The sequence below is a fragment of the Coregonus lavaretus genome, assembly GCF_964263955.1.
Source record: "Coregonus lavaretus genome assembly, chromosome: 8".
NCBI classification, from domain to species: domain Eukaryota; kingdom Metazoa; phylum Chordata; class Actinopteri; order Salmoniformes; family Salmonidae; genus Coregonus; species Coregonus lavaretus.
Window position 1 is genome coordinate 32,157,480 of NC_139995.1, and position 17,589 is coordinate 32,175,068.

The following is a 17,589-nucleotide window of genomic DNA, read 5'->3' on the forward strand; positions in this document are numbered from 1 at the left end:
TTTTTCTTTGCAACTCTGCCTAGAAGGTCAGCATCCCGGAGTCGCCTCTTCACTGTTGACATTGAGACTGGTGTTTTGCGGGTACTATTTAATTAAGCTGTTTCTCAAACTAGACACTAATGTATTTGACCTCTTGCTCAGTTGTGCACCGGGGCCTCCCACTCCTCTTTCTATTCTGGTTAGAGCCAGTTTGCGCTGTTCTGTGAAGGGAGTAGTACACAGCGTTGTACGAGATCTTCAGTTTCTTGGCAATTTCTCGCATGGAAAAGACTGACGGTTTTCAGAAGAAAGTTCTTTGTTTCTGTCCATTTTGATCCTGTAATCAAACACACAATTGCTGATGCTCCAGATACTCAACTAGTCTCAAGAAGGCCCGTTTTATTGCTTCTTTAATCAGCACAACAGTTTTCAGCTGTGCTAACATAATTGCAAAAGGGTTTTCTAATGATCAATTAGCTTTTTAAAATGATAAACTTGGATTAGCAAACACAACGTGCCATTGGAACACAGGACTGATGGTTGCTGATAATGGGCCTCTGTACGCCTATGTAGATATTCCATAAAAAATCAGCCGTTTCCAGCTACAATAGCCATTTACAACATTAACAATGTCTACACTGTATTTCTGATCAATTTGATGTTATTTTAATGGACAAAAAAATAGATTTTATTTAGAAAACAAGGACATTTCTAAGTGACCCCAAACCTTTGAAAGGTAGTGTACTTTGTATCACTCATTTCTCAAGTGTTTCCATTTTCTTGGCAGTTACCTGTATATACTACAGTAATATACTGCTCTGATTGTGCTTATAACAATGTCATAGAGTAGAATCATTGGGATATTAGAAACCGGTCTGATATGAGCAATGGCCACTAGGAGGAGTAGTTACTTCATTATGTTTCTCTACCACTATCTTAACTTCTGAAGCCACATGACGTGACCCATCTTCTCATCTGAGACTAACTGATGTTATAACAGCCTCTCAAGCCTAAAAGAGCTGTGTCCATGCAAATGAATGGCAAACGTGAGAAGTGGCTTTGCTGTTAGCAAACTGAACTAGCCTGAAACTCATGTAAAATGGGCCTGAGAAAACGTATGAGATTCAGCAGTCGGAGGAGCAGCAGTGAAAAGAGAGAGAGAGAACAGGGGAGAGAGAGAGAGAGAGAAAGATCATTATAATGACATGGAGAGAGAGAGAGAGAGAGAGAGAGAGAGAGAGAGAGAGAGAGAGAGAGAGAGAGAGAGAACAGGGGAGAGGGAGAGGGAGAGAGAGAGAACAGGGGAGAGGGAGAGGGAGAGAGAGAGAATTATAATGACATGGAGGTGAGCGGGCCTCACCATAGAAGGTCAGGTATCCAAACAGAGCAGCCAGGAAGTACATGGTGTACATGACTACAATGGAGATGTTGGACACATGCTGCATCCTTTGCTTGGTGGGGCTAAAATCAGAGAATATTGCATGATGTGATGTCACACACACTTACACACACCAACACACCAACAAAGACACAAACAAAAAATACCAGTTTTAGCTTTTGTCATCATACTCTGACTGAGAGTGCTTCAGGAGTTACATAAGATCCAAGACTCAAATGAATGTAATATTGTGGCTGAACACATCAGATTAATCTAAAGAGACAGATGTTATAGTGGGTTCAACAAGGCAGCAGGATGATTATTCAGATTATGGCCAGGCTAGCTATGCGTATTTACACATGACATTACTGAGAATGCAAGGCAGTGTGCTATATGACACTGGCATATGAGTAGCCAAGGACAAAGCTGACATAATGATTTTCCTATCTGCAGGGTGACTGAACTGAATTCTGGGTCCAATAGTAAACAGCAACAGTGCTGCATCCTGTTGCAAGTGGGGCACCTACTTTTTGAGCTCAGTGTAGATGGGCAGGACCTCAGGGTGGCACACAAAGGCAAACGCCAGGATTGGGATGGTGTAGGCCGTCTGGAAAAAATAGAACACTGTGAAGTCACCATGGATAAGGCGGCGCCTGTCCCAGCCGTCTTACCATCAACCCATTGTTTTACTGGCCATTAGGGCCTTGAAGCACACATCACACAGAGCTAATTGTTTCCCTGTGATTAACTTGGACCTGGCTACTGTCCAGCTTTAGCCGGCTTACGGATGCCTGGGCAGTAAGCTGATCAGCAGGAGGGATTGGTCTAACTAGCCTGGGTGACTAGGGAAATCTCACACATCTTTAAGGGATGCTAATAATAGGATTGTATATACTAGTCAATACTCTACCGCTAATTCTTCAGTGTATGACTGACTACAAAAGACTACAACTATACTGTTACTATTAGTACTGCATAATATGAATATCATATACAGTGCTATGAAAAAGTATTTGCCCCCTTTCTAATTTTCTCTACTTTTGCATATTTGTGATACTGAATGTTATCAGATCTTCAACCAAAACCTAATATTAGATAAAGGGAACATAAGTGAACAAATAACACAACAATTACATATTTATTTCATAAACAAAGTTATGCAAAACCCAATTCCCCTGTGTGAAAAAGTAATTGCCCCCTTACACTCAATAACTGGTTGTGCCACCTTTAGCTGCAATGACTCCAACCAAATGCTTCCTGTAGTTGTTGATCAGTCTCTCACGTCGCTGTGGAGGAATTTTGGCCCACTCTTCCCTGCAGAACTGCTTTAACTCAGTGACGTGTGGGTTTTCAAGTATGAACTGCTCGTTTCAAGTCCTGCCACAACATCTCAATTGGGAATAGGTCTGGACTTTGACTAGGCCATTCTAAAACTTCCAATTTGTTGCTTTTTAGCAATTTTCATGTAGACTTGATTGTGTGTTTTGGATCATTGTCTTGCTGCATGACCCAGCTGCGCTTCAGCTTCAGCTCACAGACGGATGGTCTGACATTCTCCTGTAGAATTCTCTGATACAGAGCAGAATTCATGGTTCCTTCTATTAAGGCAAGTCGTCCAGGTCCTGAGGCAGCAAAGCATCCCCAAACCATCACACCACCACCACCATGCTTGACCTTTGGTATGATGTTCTTACTGTGGAATGCAGAGTTTGGTTTTCGCCAGGCATTACTGGAACCATGTCGTCCATTTAAATGTTTTTTTGAATAACAGGGCTGGAATGGATGGACTGATGGAACTGACTGTACAGGAACCCACCTGTGAGTTGAGGTTGACCATTTTCGGAACGCAGGCTGGGTTGTAACCAGTGTCATTGGTAACAGCAGTCACACTGGCTGTGCTGTTAAAGGTAAAGTCCAAAAAGGGACAGGGGGTGTGGAACTTCTTATAAATGACCTGTGGAGAGGAAAAAGGAATTGGCTGGATGAGAGGAGGAGCCTCGAGGAAATGGGACTGCATACATAATACTAGCCTACACAGAGGGGCTGGAAATATGGCAGGGCCCAGCCAGGGACAGAGAGCAGCGGACATGTATTAGAGCACAGCACACAGAACTAAAACTAGGTCAGAGAAACACATACTCACACACACACACACACATATGGACACACACACACACACACACAGACCAACGCCATCTGAAACTGCAGGGTACAAAACTTGTCCACAAAAATCTGAGAGGAGAGCGGAATAATAAAGAGGTTGAACCTCTGATCACTGACTGATAGTGAGACTAAGAACCTCTGATCACTGACTGATAGTGAGACTAAGAACCTCTGATCACTGACTGATAGTGAGACTAAGAACCTCTGATCACTGACTGATAGTGAGACTAAGAACCTCTGATCACTGACTGATAGTGAGACTAAGAACCTCTGATCACTGACTGATAGTGAGACTAAGAACCTCTGATCACTGACTGATAGTGAGACTAAGAACCTCTGATCACTGACTGATAGTGAGACTAAGAACCTCTGATCACTGACTGATAGTGAGACTAAGAACCTCTGATCACTGACTGATAATGAGACTAAGAACTTCTGATCACTGACTGATAGTGAGACTAAGAACCTCTGATCATTGACTGATAGTGAGACTAAGAACCACTGATCACTGACTGATAGTGAGACTAAGAACCTCTGATCACTGACTGATAGTGAGACTAAGAACCTCTGATCACTGACTGATAGTGAGACTAAGAACCTCTGATCACTGACTGATAGTGAGACTAAGAACCTCTGATCACTGACTGATAGTGAGACTAAGAACCTCTGATCACTGACTGATAGTGAGACTAAGAACCTCTGATCACTGACTGATAGTGAGACTAAGAACCTCTGATCACTGACTGATAGTGAGACTAAGAACCTCTGATCACTGACTGATAGTGAGACTAAGAACCTCTGATCACTGACTGATAGTGAGACTAAGAACCTCTGATCACTGACTGATAGTGAGACTAAGAACCTCTGATCACTGACTGATAGTGAGACTAAGAACCTCTGATCACTGACTGATAGTGAGACTAAGAACCTCTGATCACTGACTGATAGTGAGACTAAGAACCACTGATCACTGACTGATAGTGAGACTAAGCCCAGCATAGTGAATTGATTTGCTTTTCCTGCAAGGATCCCAAAACATGATGATTACTGCAGATATGAAAAGTATATTTTAGTTGACACACATGCATATTGTGACGACTTGAGATCCGTGCACGTAACTCGGACATGTGCGTAACTCATGCATTGATGTCACTAGGAGATTTGCATTCAAATTATGTTACGCACAGGTCTCCAGATAGGGTTGGGTCCATTATGAGAGCACTGCAACAGGTGGAGGTCTACAGCTGTATAATATGACAGTACATACCGAGATGAGGAAAAAGACCATGCAGGTGAGAGAGAAGCCACTGGTGTAGCCCAGGTACCCTGAAACGACACAGAGACGACATCAGAACTACTCACATCAGACTTGACCCTGCTATATCCTCTGAGAAAAGTAATGTGGGAGGTTAGAAGGACTCTCTTATTTCACTCATGTTTAATATTTCCTCAATCCCAATGCTAATTATAGGAAATATATACAAACATTCCCAGTTTCATGACAATGTATTTGGGTGTGAGATCATAAGCGTGTATGTTCTTAGAGGGCCCAGTAGACTAGACTGAACAGGACTGCAGCTCATTACTTGGCCCTGGCAGCATGGAATCTCTCTCTCTCTCTCTCTCTCTCTCTCTCTCTCTCTCTCTCTCTCTCTCTCTCTCTCTCTCTCTCTCTCTCTCTCTCTCTCTCTCTCTCTCTCTCTCTCTCTCTCTCTCTCTCTCTCTCTCTCTCTCTCTCTCTCTCTCTCTCTCTCTCTCTCTCTCTCTCTCTCTCTCTCTCTCTCTCTCTCTCTCTCTCTCTCTCTCTCTCTCTCTCTCTCTCTCTCTCTCTCTCTCTCTCTCTCTCTCTCTCTCTCTCTCTCTCTCTCTCTCCTCTATGGGAGAAAAACACAGAGACAACCAAGAGGGTGTCACGTCTCCTCCCGTTGCTCCCCTCCGGCGCTCTGATTCGCCGGTCTACAGAGCCACCGGTCTGAGCGCACCACCTCGGCAACACCGGAATGGAAACCCAACGCACCCTAATCACCTCCAGCGCACCTGCACCTCATCATCTCATCACCACCCCTATTTAGCCCTGGACTGTTCTGGATGATGTTGTGTGAGATTGTTTAGCTTCCTGTCGTTTACTCTGTTTGTTATTTCTCGTTCTCATTGTTAAGTAAACCTTGACCTTGTTAATTCCTGCGTCTGCGTCCTGCCTCTTCGTATACTCAGTACTCGTCACAGAGGGAGAGACTCTTACTCTGTCACTTGATGAAAGCTTTGTAGACATTTCACTTTGTTAAATGAGAGAGCTCATTAAATGGAGCTGAAGCCAGGGAATTCTGAGCTGGGTAGTTTTACATTTTCATAGGACTGCTGAGAGTAACATTATCTCACATGACACAGTTTAGCACAGATATCTACTCTGAGTCCATCCTAAAACAGTGGGGGAGTGTTTGCCATGTAACAAAATAATAAAGAGAAAAGGGAGAGGGGGCAAGAGAGGGGGATTGTGAAAGAGAAGGAGGGGGAGGAGAAATGAGACAGAAGAGAGGAAGGTCACTGGTTCTGAGAACCTTCATTTACAAAACATAACACAAAATGTCACTTATAATTATAAAATGGTTAATTATACAATTATTAAGGTTTTCTCACCTAGCTGCTTCATCAAAGCCAGAGGCAGGATGACACTGATGGACACCATGATGACCAGGTAGTTCCCATTCAAGTACCACTCACTGGAGGGAGAAAGAGGGAAGAGAAAGGAGAGGGGGGTAGAGAGAGAAATGTAACACTGCTAAAATAATTTATTACATATTTAGTCCTTATTTGTAAGGGAAATGTTCAATATCTGTGTTGTTAAATTACAAGAGGAAAACTCCTTGCCAGTTAAGCCACCAGGGATAATGATAACCCATCATCAACAATATTTCCAACGGACTCACCCGCTGAGGAACTCACCCCCTGTTCCCTCAATGACACAGTTGGTAGAGTATGGCGCTTGTAACGCCAGGGTAGTGGGTTCGATTCCCGGGACCACCCCATACATAAAATGTATGTACGCATGACTGTTAGTCGCTTTGGATAAAACCATCTGCTAAATGGCATATATTATAGGGATGTAACAATTCACCGATATGCATCGATCCCCGATTAAAATGTTTAAAATATGACTGCATTGGTCTGCTGACCCCAAACTGATCCAAATGTAGCATCATGCATCCATCATAAAATCGATTCAAACATTACGAATTGCCGAATCCATATCATCTTGTTTCTCATATTACTTTATACTTTCTGAAAATACTTGATATTTTGTGACAACTGGTGCGTCCTCTCCTTCAGTGTCGAACTAAAAGCATGTAACTGTGTTGACAGTCATTGATCTACAAGTAATTTTGCATTCCGTAATTTGCTAGATTATTGTTATCAATGTGCTGTTGAAAACTGTGTTTTACTGGAATACAACTAAGCTACCAGAGACACAATGCACATCTGGCTATACCTAGGTCCAAAAGGCTTCTAACAGATTCTACCCCCAAGCCATAAAGACTCCTGAACAGCTAATCAAATGGCTACCCGGACTATTAACAGCCCCCCAATCAACTAAGCTAAATATGATGTGGCTATCCATGGTTCTGATTTCTGTGTGCTTGTGTGTGTGCGCTTTTGTGCAAGTAGAAAAAACATGTTGACTCACCCTACTTGTAGAGAAACGCCAATACCATCCTCCTCTCTTTCATGGTCTATCACTCTGTCATACAGTACACACTAGTATTTTTTGTTGTCCTAGGCTATCTGGCTAAAATGCTTGCTCGCTAGCCTAACTTCCATTCATGGGCAACGTTAGCTAGTTAACATTAGCCTTCTACATCTAGCCATCCTCTCAGCCCACGCACGGGCACAACAATGTATGAATTAATGTATGAATTAATGGTTGGATTAATGGTTGGATCAGAATCGCGTTATAATCATTGGCCAGTACAGAGAATTAAGTAAAAAAATAAATCCAAATCCCTATCTCTATCCATGGCTAATTTAGGAAAGGGCCAATTTTAGCTAGCTGGCTAGCTAGCCACCGAAGAGGACAACAACACAAGGAGATGCAACAAAGTTTTTCTGTCAATGATGTACCTCAATGGGATTTGATAGGAGTGATGCCAAATCCAAGCTGGCTTCCCTTGACACTTTTTTTGGTGCACCAGGACCATTCACAATTTAGCTCAATGTTGATTGGCTAATTTTTTATACTTTTTTGTCATAGGAGGCCAGAAGTCCGCTGGCTTGCCTTGCCTTCAATGCTAGGGGCGGAAACAATGTAATACTCGTTTGGACCAGACGGCATCAGATAGACGGCCTACACGAAGAGAGACAGAGGGGCGCTGTTTCGCTCGCTCGGATGCTTTCTCCTCTGAGATACATTCAGCCTCTTGCGAATTGAAGGAAAATTATGAAACACAGAGAGACGAAAGATAAATTATTATTTGTATTATTATTATTTTTTGTCAATTCTTTGGGGAAGTCTGTCTTCCCTTGGCATCCATGAATACACGCCACAGATACAGGGTAAAGTTGATAATTTCATAACGAGAAATCACTTTTGCGAGGCATGACTAAAGCGGGAGGAGAAAAGGCTGGAAAATAAACTAATTACGTTTCCAAATGGTCAAAACCATTCGATTTCGAGATGGGGGTGTAATCCAAAATTGTGCTATTCATTGGCTAAATCACAGCTAATTTGTAAACGATACATATTGATACACATATACAAACACACACACACACAAAGTCAGCTCAGACAGATCCAGCTCAGATACCCTGCTCATGAGCTCTATCAGCAGCAGATTTGAATTTGGAATGGACGATGAATGTATTTATGCAACAAATGTTAGTGCATCGAATCGTATCTCATCGAACCGAATCGTATCGATTCAATTCGTTCTCTAATCAAACCGAATCGCACCTATTCGTTTCAAACTAATACGTATAGCTCCTGTATCGTATCGGAGCCCATGTATGTATCGAATCGTCTTGAAAGGGAATGATGCACATCCCTAATATATGATATAACGTTATATATTACATCTTCCCAGAACCATTAGATCAGGGATCATCAACTAGATTCAGCTGCAGGACGATTTTTTCTTGAGTGGATGGTCCGGGGGCCGGAGCACAATTACAAATAATTTGTAGACTGCAAATTGATCGCAAGAAGCTCAAACAGATATAATATCTGACTGAAACATAATCATTTCAAACCTTGCTTACATTTGTATGCAACACAATCTCACACTCAATTCGTGCAAATAATTTATGTACAAAAAGTATTTCAGCAGATTGCATGCGTTTTTTGTTTGTTTTTGTGTGGCTTAATTCATGTGAAAATGCACATTTTGTGCTACTTAATTAGTAGGAAAAGACACATTTTTGTGCAACTTAATTCATAGGAAAATACGTTTTTGGGGGGCAAACTTTAAAACAATATTTTTAAAGTTATTGGAGCAATGCATTTTGGGCAATGGTGTTCTACACTGCCTTTGCGTCCCACGTTTATTTAAATAAAAAAACAAACGTGTTAACAACTCAATATCGTTAATCACCTAAAAACGTATTTAAAAAATTTGTTTTATGCCTATGCTGTTTTCTATGCTTGTTTTCACTAAATACTTTGGGATATTGGTGCTATTGTATGTCGGATTTTATGAGGGTGGCCAGATTGGAGTTTTTTTGGTATCGATTAAGCTATTTGTTTGGGGAATAGGGATATATTTTCATGATGGGAAATTAATTCACCACTAACTTTAGGGAAACAGAAGACCTGCAAAAAAATAATATGTTTGGTTGAAATTCCCCTGGTGCAACTCCATGGTATTTGCAACTTTAACGAGTCTGGACTATGATCTTATAAGCCATATCAATGTAGTTAAACAGGTTAATGTAGAATTATGTTGGCTTACACTTATGGCACTTCCAAGGCCGTTTCATGATGATTATTACGGTTGTGTCAATCATGTTATATACTTAGGCTATTGTAACAAGGCATATGCCAGCATTGTAGGCCTACTGTCTCTGCCCAGAGGCCTAATAGGCTTTCATTGCAACGGCCCTGGTTAGAGTTCCTGTTGCAGCGTTCACTTTCTTCCTCTACATTGGGATCACGCATTGGGATCACATCCAGCTCATGTCTAGTTATTTGATCTAGTGGTGGGAAGCATTCTGTTTTTCAACATTGTGTTGGGTGTTATTACATTGATATATCTAGTGAACAATAAATTAGCAACAATGGGTGTGACGGATAGAAGTAGTCACTACAGGTGTGATCAAGCCTTACATCAAAGTTGCCTGAAGCTGAATGGAAAGTGCTATGGCCTGACCAATCCTCTGTGACTAGACATTTACAGTGGGGAAAAAAAGTATTTCGTCAGCCACCAATTGTGCAAGTTCTCCCACTTAAAAAGATGAGAGAGGCCTGCAATTTTCATCATAGGTACACGTCAACTATGACAGACAAAAATAGAAAAAAAAATCCAGAAAATCACATTGTAGGATTTTTAATGAATTTATTTGCAAATTATGGTGGAAAATAAGTATTTGGTATATAACAAAAGTTTCTCAATACTTTGTTATATACCCTTTGTTGGGGTTGAGATCTGGAGACTGGCTAGGCCACTCCAGGACCTTGAAATGCTTCTTACGAAGCCACTCCTTCGTTGCCCGGGCGGTGTGTTTGGGATCATTGTCATGCTGAAAGACCCAGCCACGTTTCATCTTCAATGCCCTTGCTGATGGAAGGAGGTTTTCACTCAAAGTCTCACGATACATGGCCCCATTCATTCTTTCCTTTACACGGATCAGTCGTCCTGGTCCCTTTGCAGAAAAACAGCCCCAAAGCATGATGTTTCCACCCCCATGCTTCACAGTAGGTATGGTGTTCTTTGGATGCAACTCAGCATTCTTTGTCCTCCAAACACGACGAGTTGAGTTTTTACCAAAAAGTTATATTTTGGTTACATCTGACCATATGACATTCTCCCAATCCTCTTCTGGATCATCCAAATGCACTCTAGCAAACTTCAGACGGGCCTGGACATGTACTGGCTTAAGCAGGGGGACACGTCTGGCACTGCAGGATTTGAGTCCCTGGCGGCGTAGTGTGTTACTGATGGTAGGCTTTGTTACTTTGGTCCCAGCTCTCTGCAGGTCATTCACTAGGTCCCCCCGTGTGGTTCTGGGATTTTTGCTCACCGTTCTTGTGATCATTTTGACCCCACAGGGTGAGATCTTGCGTGGAGCCCCAGATCGAGGGAGATTATCAGTGGTCTTGTATGTCTTCCATTTCCTAATAATTGCTCCCACAGTTGATTTCTTAAAACCAAGCTGCTTACCTATTGCAGATTCAGTCTTCCCAGCCTGGTGCAGGTCTACAATTTTGTTTCTGGTGTCCTTTGACAGCTCTTTGGTCTTGGCCATAGTGGAGTTTGGAGTGTGACTGTTTGAGGTTGTGGACAGGTGTCTTTTATACTGATAACAAGTTCAAACAGGTGCCATTAATACAGGTAACGAGTGGAGGACAGAGGAGCCTCTTAAAGAAGAAGTTACAGGTCTGTGAGAGCCAGAAATCTTGCTTGTTTACTTATTTTCCACCATAATTTGCAAATAAATTCATTAAAAATCCTACAATGTGATTTTCTGGATTCTTTTTTCTCAATTTGTCTGTCACAGTTGACGTGTACCTATGATGAAAATTACAGGCCTCTCTCATCTTTTTAAGTGGGAGAACTTGCACAATTGGTGGCTGACTAAATACTTTTTTCCCCCACTGTATATAAGTTAACTTACCAGTGTGGACCCAAAACAAACACATTCTACAAATATACAAACTACCTGTTTAAAGTGTTATTACAACCATGGTGTTCATTTGTTACTGAAGCTTACAGTGCATTCGGAAAGTATTCAGACCCCTTGACCTTTTCCACATTTTGTTACGTTACAGCCTTATTCTAAAATGGATTTAAAAAACAACAATCTCATCAATCTACACACAATACTCCATAATGACAAAGCAACAAAAAAAAGTTGTTGTTTTTTTGTTGCAAATTTGTAAAAAATTAAAAACTTAAATATCATATTTACATAAGTATTCAGACCCTTTACTCAGTACTTTGTTGAAGCACCTTTGGCAGCGATTACAGCCTTGAGTCTTCTTGGGTATGACGCTACAAGCTTGGCACACCTGTATTTGGGGAGTTTCTCCCATTCTTCTCTGCAGATCCTCTCAAGCTCTGGTTGGATAGGGTTGTTGTCCTGTTGGAAGGTGAACCTTCGCCCTTGTCTGAGGTCCTGAGCACTCTGGAGCAGGTTTTCATCAAGGATCTCTCTGTACTTTGCTCCATTCATCTTTCCCTCTATCCTAGTCTCCCAGTCCCTGCCACTGAAAAACATCCCAACAGCATGATGCTGCTACCACCGTGCTTCACTGTAGGGATGGTGCCAGGTTTCATCCAGACGTGATGCTTGGCATTCAGGCCAAAGAGTTGGTTTCATCAGACCAGAGAAACTTGTTCTTTTGGAAGGTGCGCCCATCTCCACAGAGGAACTCTGGAGCTCTGTCAGAGTGACCATCGGGTTCTTGGTCACCTCCCTGACCAAGGCCCTTCTCCCCTGATTGCTCAGTTTGGCCGGGCGGCCAGCTCTAGGAAGAGTCTTGGTGGTTCCAAACTTCTTCCATTTAAGAATGATGGAGGCCACTGTGTTCTTAGGGACCTTCAATGCTGCAGAAATGTTTTTGGTACCCTTCCCCTCGACACAATCCTGTCTCGGAGCTCTACGGACAATTCCTTCGACCACATGGCTTGGTTTTTGCTCTGAGATGCACTGTCAACTGTGGGACCTTATATAGACAGGTTTGTGCCTTTCCAAATCATGTCCAATCAATATAATTTACCACAGGTGGACTCCAATCCAAGACTCCAAGTTGTAAAGACATCTCAAGGATGATCAATGGAAACAGGATGCACATGAGCTCAATTTTCTTGAGTCTCATAGCAAAGGGTATTTCTGTTTTGATGTTTTATACATTTGCAAAATTTTCAAAACATACAGTTTTCGCTCTGTCGTTATGGGGCATTGTGTGTAGATTGATGAGGGAACATTTTTATTTAATAAATTTTAGAATAAGGCTGTAACGTAATAAAACGTGGAAAAAGTCAAGGGGTTTGAATACTTTCCAAATGCACTGTATATATCTAATAACCTGACAATGATCCACATCATATTGGTAGACAAATACAGTGCCTTGCAAAAGTATTCATCCCCCTAGGCGTTTTTCCTATTTTGTTGCATTACAACCTGTAATTTAAATGGATTTCTATTTGTATTTCATGTAATGGACATACACAAAATAGTCCAAATTGGTGAAGTGAAATTAAAAAAATAACTTGTTTCAAAAAATTCTAAAAAATAAATAACGGAAAAGTGGTGCGTGCATATGTATTCACCCCCTTTGCTATGAAGCCCCTAAATAAGATCTGGTGCAACCAATTACCTTCAGAAGTCACATAATTAGTTAAATAAAGACCACCTGTGTGCAATCTAAGTGTCAGGTGATCTCAGTATATATACACCTGTTCTGAAAGGCTCCAGAGTCTGCAACACCACTAAGCAAGGGGCACCATGAAGACCAAGGAGCTCTCCAAACAGTTCAGGGACAAAGTTGTGGAGAAGTACAGATCAGGGTTGGGTTATAAAAAAATATCCGAAACTTTGAACATCCCACGGAGCACCATTAAATCCATTATTAAAAAATTGAAAGAATATGGCACCACAACAAACCTGCCAAGAGAGGGCCGCCCACCAAAACTCACGGACCAGGCAAGGAGGGCATTAATCAGAGAGGCATCAAAGTGACCAAAGATAACCCTGAAGGAGCTGCAAAGATCCACAGCGGAGATTGGAGTATCTGTCCATAGGACCACTTTAAGCCGTACACTCCACAGAGCTTGGCTTTACAGAAGAGTGGCCAGAAACATGCCATTGCTTAAAGAAAGAAATAAGCAAACATGTTTGGTGTTCGCCAAAAGGCATGTGGGAGACTCCCCAAACATATGGAAGAAGGTACTCTGGTCAGATGAGACAAAAATTGAGCTTTTTGGCCATCAAGGAAAACGCTATGTCTGGAGTAAACCCAACACCTCTCATCACCTCTCATCACCCCGAGAAACCATCCCCACAGTGGCAGGGACTGGGAAACTGGTCAGAATTGAAGGAATGATGGATGGCGCTAAATAGAGGGAAATTCTTGAGGGAAACCTGTTTCAGTCTTCCAGAGATTTAAGACTGGGACGGAGGTTCACCTTCCAGCATGACAATGACCCTAAGCATACCGCTAAAGCAACACTTGAGTGGTTTAAGGGGAAACATTTTAATGTCTTGGAATAGCCTAGTCAAAGCCCAGACCTCCATCCAATTGAGAATCTGTGGTATGACTTAAAGATTGCTGTACACCAGCAGAACCCATCCAACTTGAAGGAGCTGGAGCAGTTTTGCCTTGAAGAATGGGCAACACATCCCAGTGGCTAGATGTGCCAAGCTTATAGAGACATACCCCAAGAGACTTGCAGCTGTAAATGCTGCAAAAGGTGGCTCTACAAAGTATTGACTTTGGGGGGGTGAATAGTTATATGTTGGCGAGGTATATTTTCCCCGTGTGCCTGTATTTGTTCCAGTGCGCCTGTTTTGCGCACTGGACTGTTGACGCTATCCAGCGTAACTGTGTACATTCGTAGTGGAGGTGGATGCATCCGAGGTAGGGATAGGCGCTGTCCTATCTCAACACTCGGGCACACCACCCACGCTCCGCACCTGTGCCTTCTTCTCTAAGAAGCTCAGCCCGGCGGAGCAGAACTACGCCATTGGTGATCGGGAGCTGTTGACTGTTGTCCGAGTCCTGACCGTGTGGAGGAATTGGCTCGAAGGGGCGAAACACCCTTTCCTTGTCTGGATGGACCACCGTAACCTAGAGTACATCCGGGCAGCGAGGAGGCTGAATCCTCGCTAGGCCAGGTGGACTCTATTCTTCACCCGGTTTGATTTCACACTATCATACATCCCGGGTACGAAGAACGTGAAGGCAGACGCATTGTCACCGCTGTATGACACAGAGGAGAGGCCCAGAGACAACAGCCATATACTCCCGGCATCCTGCATTGTGGCGCCGGTAGGATGGGCGATGGACACGGATATAGAGCAGGCATTACGCACAGCGCCATCTCCACCTCAGTGTCCAGCTTGGCTGCAGTACGTGCCTGCTCTTATCCGTGATCGTCTGATCTAATGGGCACACACGTCACCCTCCTCTGGTCAGCCAGGTATCGGTCGTACAGTGCGCTGCCTGACCGGAAAGTACTGGTGGCCTACCTTGGCTAAGGACGTGAGGGTGTTTCCTCCTGCTCGGTGTGCACCCAGAGTAAGGCACCTAGGCACCTCCCAGCGGGTAAGTTACAACTTTTACCAGTTCCACAATGACCATGGTCTCACCTGAGTGTTGATTTTCTGACTGATCTTCCCCTCTCCCAAGGTAACACCACCATCCTGGTCATTGTGGACTGCTTTTCCAAGGCCTGCCGCCTCCTTCCTCTGTCCGGTCTCCCCACGGCCCTGCAAACTGCAGAGGCCCTGTTTACACACGTCTTCCATCACTACGGGGTACCAGAGCATATAGTGTCTGACCGAGGTCCCCAGTTCACATCCAAGGTCTGGAAGGCATTCATGGAACATCTGGGGGTCTCGTCAGCCATACCTCTGGTTTCCACCCCGAGTCTAATGGGCAGGTGGAATGGGTAAATCAGGATGTGGGTAGGTTCCTTCGGTCCTACTGCCAGGACCGGCCGGGGGAGTGGTCGGTGCCCAGAACTCTCTCCGTCACTCCTCCACTAACCTAACGCCATTCCAATGTGGCACCAGAGCCAGACCGAGGCTCCTGCGGTGGATGACTGGTTTCGGCACATGGAGGAGACGTGGGACACTGCCCACGTCCACCTCCAACGCGCCGTGCGTCATCAGAAGGCCAACGCTGACCGCCACCGCAGTGAGGCCCCGGTCTTTGTACCGGGTGATTGGGTCTGGCTCTCGACCCAGAATCTGCCCCTCCGCCTGCCCTGCCGGAAGCTGAGCCCGCGGTTTGTGGGGCCGTTCAAAGTCCAATCAAATACCTTCATTGATACCAAAAAATAAAAACATAAAAATCTGTATTTTTTCTCCAATCTGGCAACCCTCACAAAATTTGACATAGCCTTGTATAAAATGCATTATGAAAGAAATGGTGTAATGTACATGAAAAAGTGAAGCCTTGTATTAAATGCATTATGAAGAAAATTGTGTAATGTAGGCTCCACAAAATATGAAATGCATTATGAAGAAAATCGTGAAGGCCTACTAACTGCCTTCATAAAAAAAGGTCCTTTCTGACTACAAGAGCACAAGTATCCCAAAGTATTAAGCGAACATAAGCATAGAAAACAGTATTGGCATTAATAAATTAAAAAAACGTAAGGATACTATTATATTATAATTATTTCGGTGACAACCTGGTTGATTAACAATATTGGGTTGTTAACACGTTTGGTTTTTTATATAAATAAATGTGGGACACAAAAAAAGACACATCATGCATTGCTCTAATAACTTTCAAAAGGTTGTTTGCCCCCCAAAATGTATTTTCCTATGAATGAAGACGCACAAAAAGGTGTCTTTTCCTACGAATTAAGTCGCACATAAATGTGTATTTTCACACGAATTAAGCTACATAAAAATGCACAAAAACACATTAAATCTGCTGAAATACTTTTTGTACATATTTGCACAAATTGAGTGTGAGATTGTGTTGTTTTATACGATCACATATGCCTCTCTATTATGCTTGGGAATACTATGGAACAGATTTCCAAAATTAAAATCATTTGGAGCTGATTTGCTATGGGTTTTACAGTCTTTAATGTTCAACAATAAAAAAAACTATAAAAAACTTGGGGGGTCATATAAAATCACCTGTGGGCCAAATTCAGCCTGTGGCCCACCAGTTGGGGAACCCTGCTTTAGACATTTAACCCAGGTGGTGCTCGTATGAGAGGGACATCAGTGTGTTAAAGCTCTTAAAGGGGCAATCTGCAGTTGCTACATACATTTTTTGACATAAATTAATGATATGTACCCATTGATTCTTGAAGAATATAGCTTATAAATACCTCATGAGCTTAGTTCAACTGTCGTACCCCATCAGAACTCAAAATATAAGTTTGTTTTACTCAAATGTTTGTAAACAAAGTAAATCTAAACAAACACTATATAGTCTCAAAACATGGTTAAAAGTATAATTTTTATATCATGGGTGGTCAGTCCTTGCATCCATAGCCCTTGCATCCATAGCTTCCGTCTCGCCTCTAGTGACCACTGATTGGACTGGAGGGTGAGAACATAGGGTTTCTAGTGACCACTGATTGGACTGGAGGGTGAGAACATAGGGTCTCTAGTGACCACTGATTGGACTAGAGGGTGAGAACATATGGTCTCTAGTGACCACTGATTGGACTAGAGGGTGAGAACATATGGTCTCTAGTGACCACTGATTGGACTGGAGGGTGAGAACATAGGGTTTCTAGTGACCACTGATTGGACTGGAGGGTGAGAACATAGGGTCTCTAGTGACCACTGATTGGACTAGAGGGTGAGAACATATGGTCTCTAGTGACCACTGATTGGACTAGAGGGTGAGAACATATGGTCTCTAGTGACCACTGATTGGAGTAGAGGGTGAGAACATAGGGTCTCTAGTGACCACTGACTGGACTAGAGGGTGAGAACATAGGGTCTCTAGTGACCACTGACTGGACTAGAGGGTGAGAACATAGGGTCTCTAGTGACCACTGATTGGACTAGAGGGTGAGAACATATGGTCTCTAGTGACCACTGATTGGACTAGAGCAGGGTTCTTCAATTCCGGTCCTGGAGGGCCGAAACACTTCTGTTTTTCATTTCTACCTGGTATTTAATTGCACTCACCTGGTGTCCTAGGTCTGAATTAGCCCCTGATT

At 43.0% G+C, this 17,589-nt stretch overlaps 1 protein-coding gene across 1 annotated transcript in view; it reads right to left on the bottom strand.

Moving 5' to 3' along the window:
- The window catches only part of LOC311134333 (sodium-coupled neutral amino acid transporter 3-like), a gene marked incomplete at its 5' end in the record, with an annotated part of 48,471 nt that overhangs the window by 8,505 nt on the left and 22,377 nt on the right, over window positions 1–17,589 (bottom strand). The window contains 5 exons of the mRNA XM_084167980.1: window positions 1,340–1,440; window positions 1,885–1,964; window positions 3,174–3,311; window positions 4,788–4,846; window positions 6,158–6,240. Coding sequence (XP_084024106.1) covers window positions 1,340–1,440; window positions 1,885–1,964; window positions 3,174–3,311; window positions 4,788–4,846; window positions 6,158–6,240 — 461 coding nt within the window. The remainder of the gene's footprint in view (window positions 1–1,339; window positions 1,441–1,884; window positions 1,965–3,173; window positions 3,312–4,787; window positions 4,847–6,157; window positions 6,241–17,589) is intronic.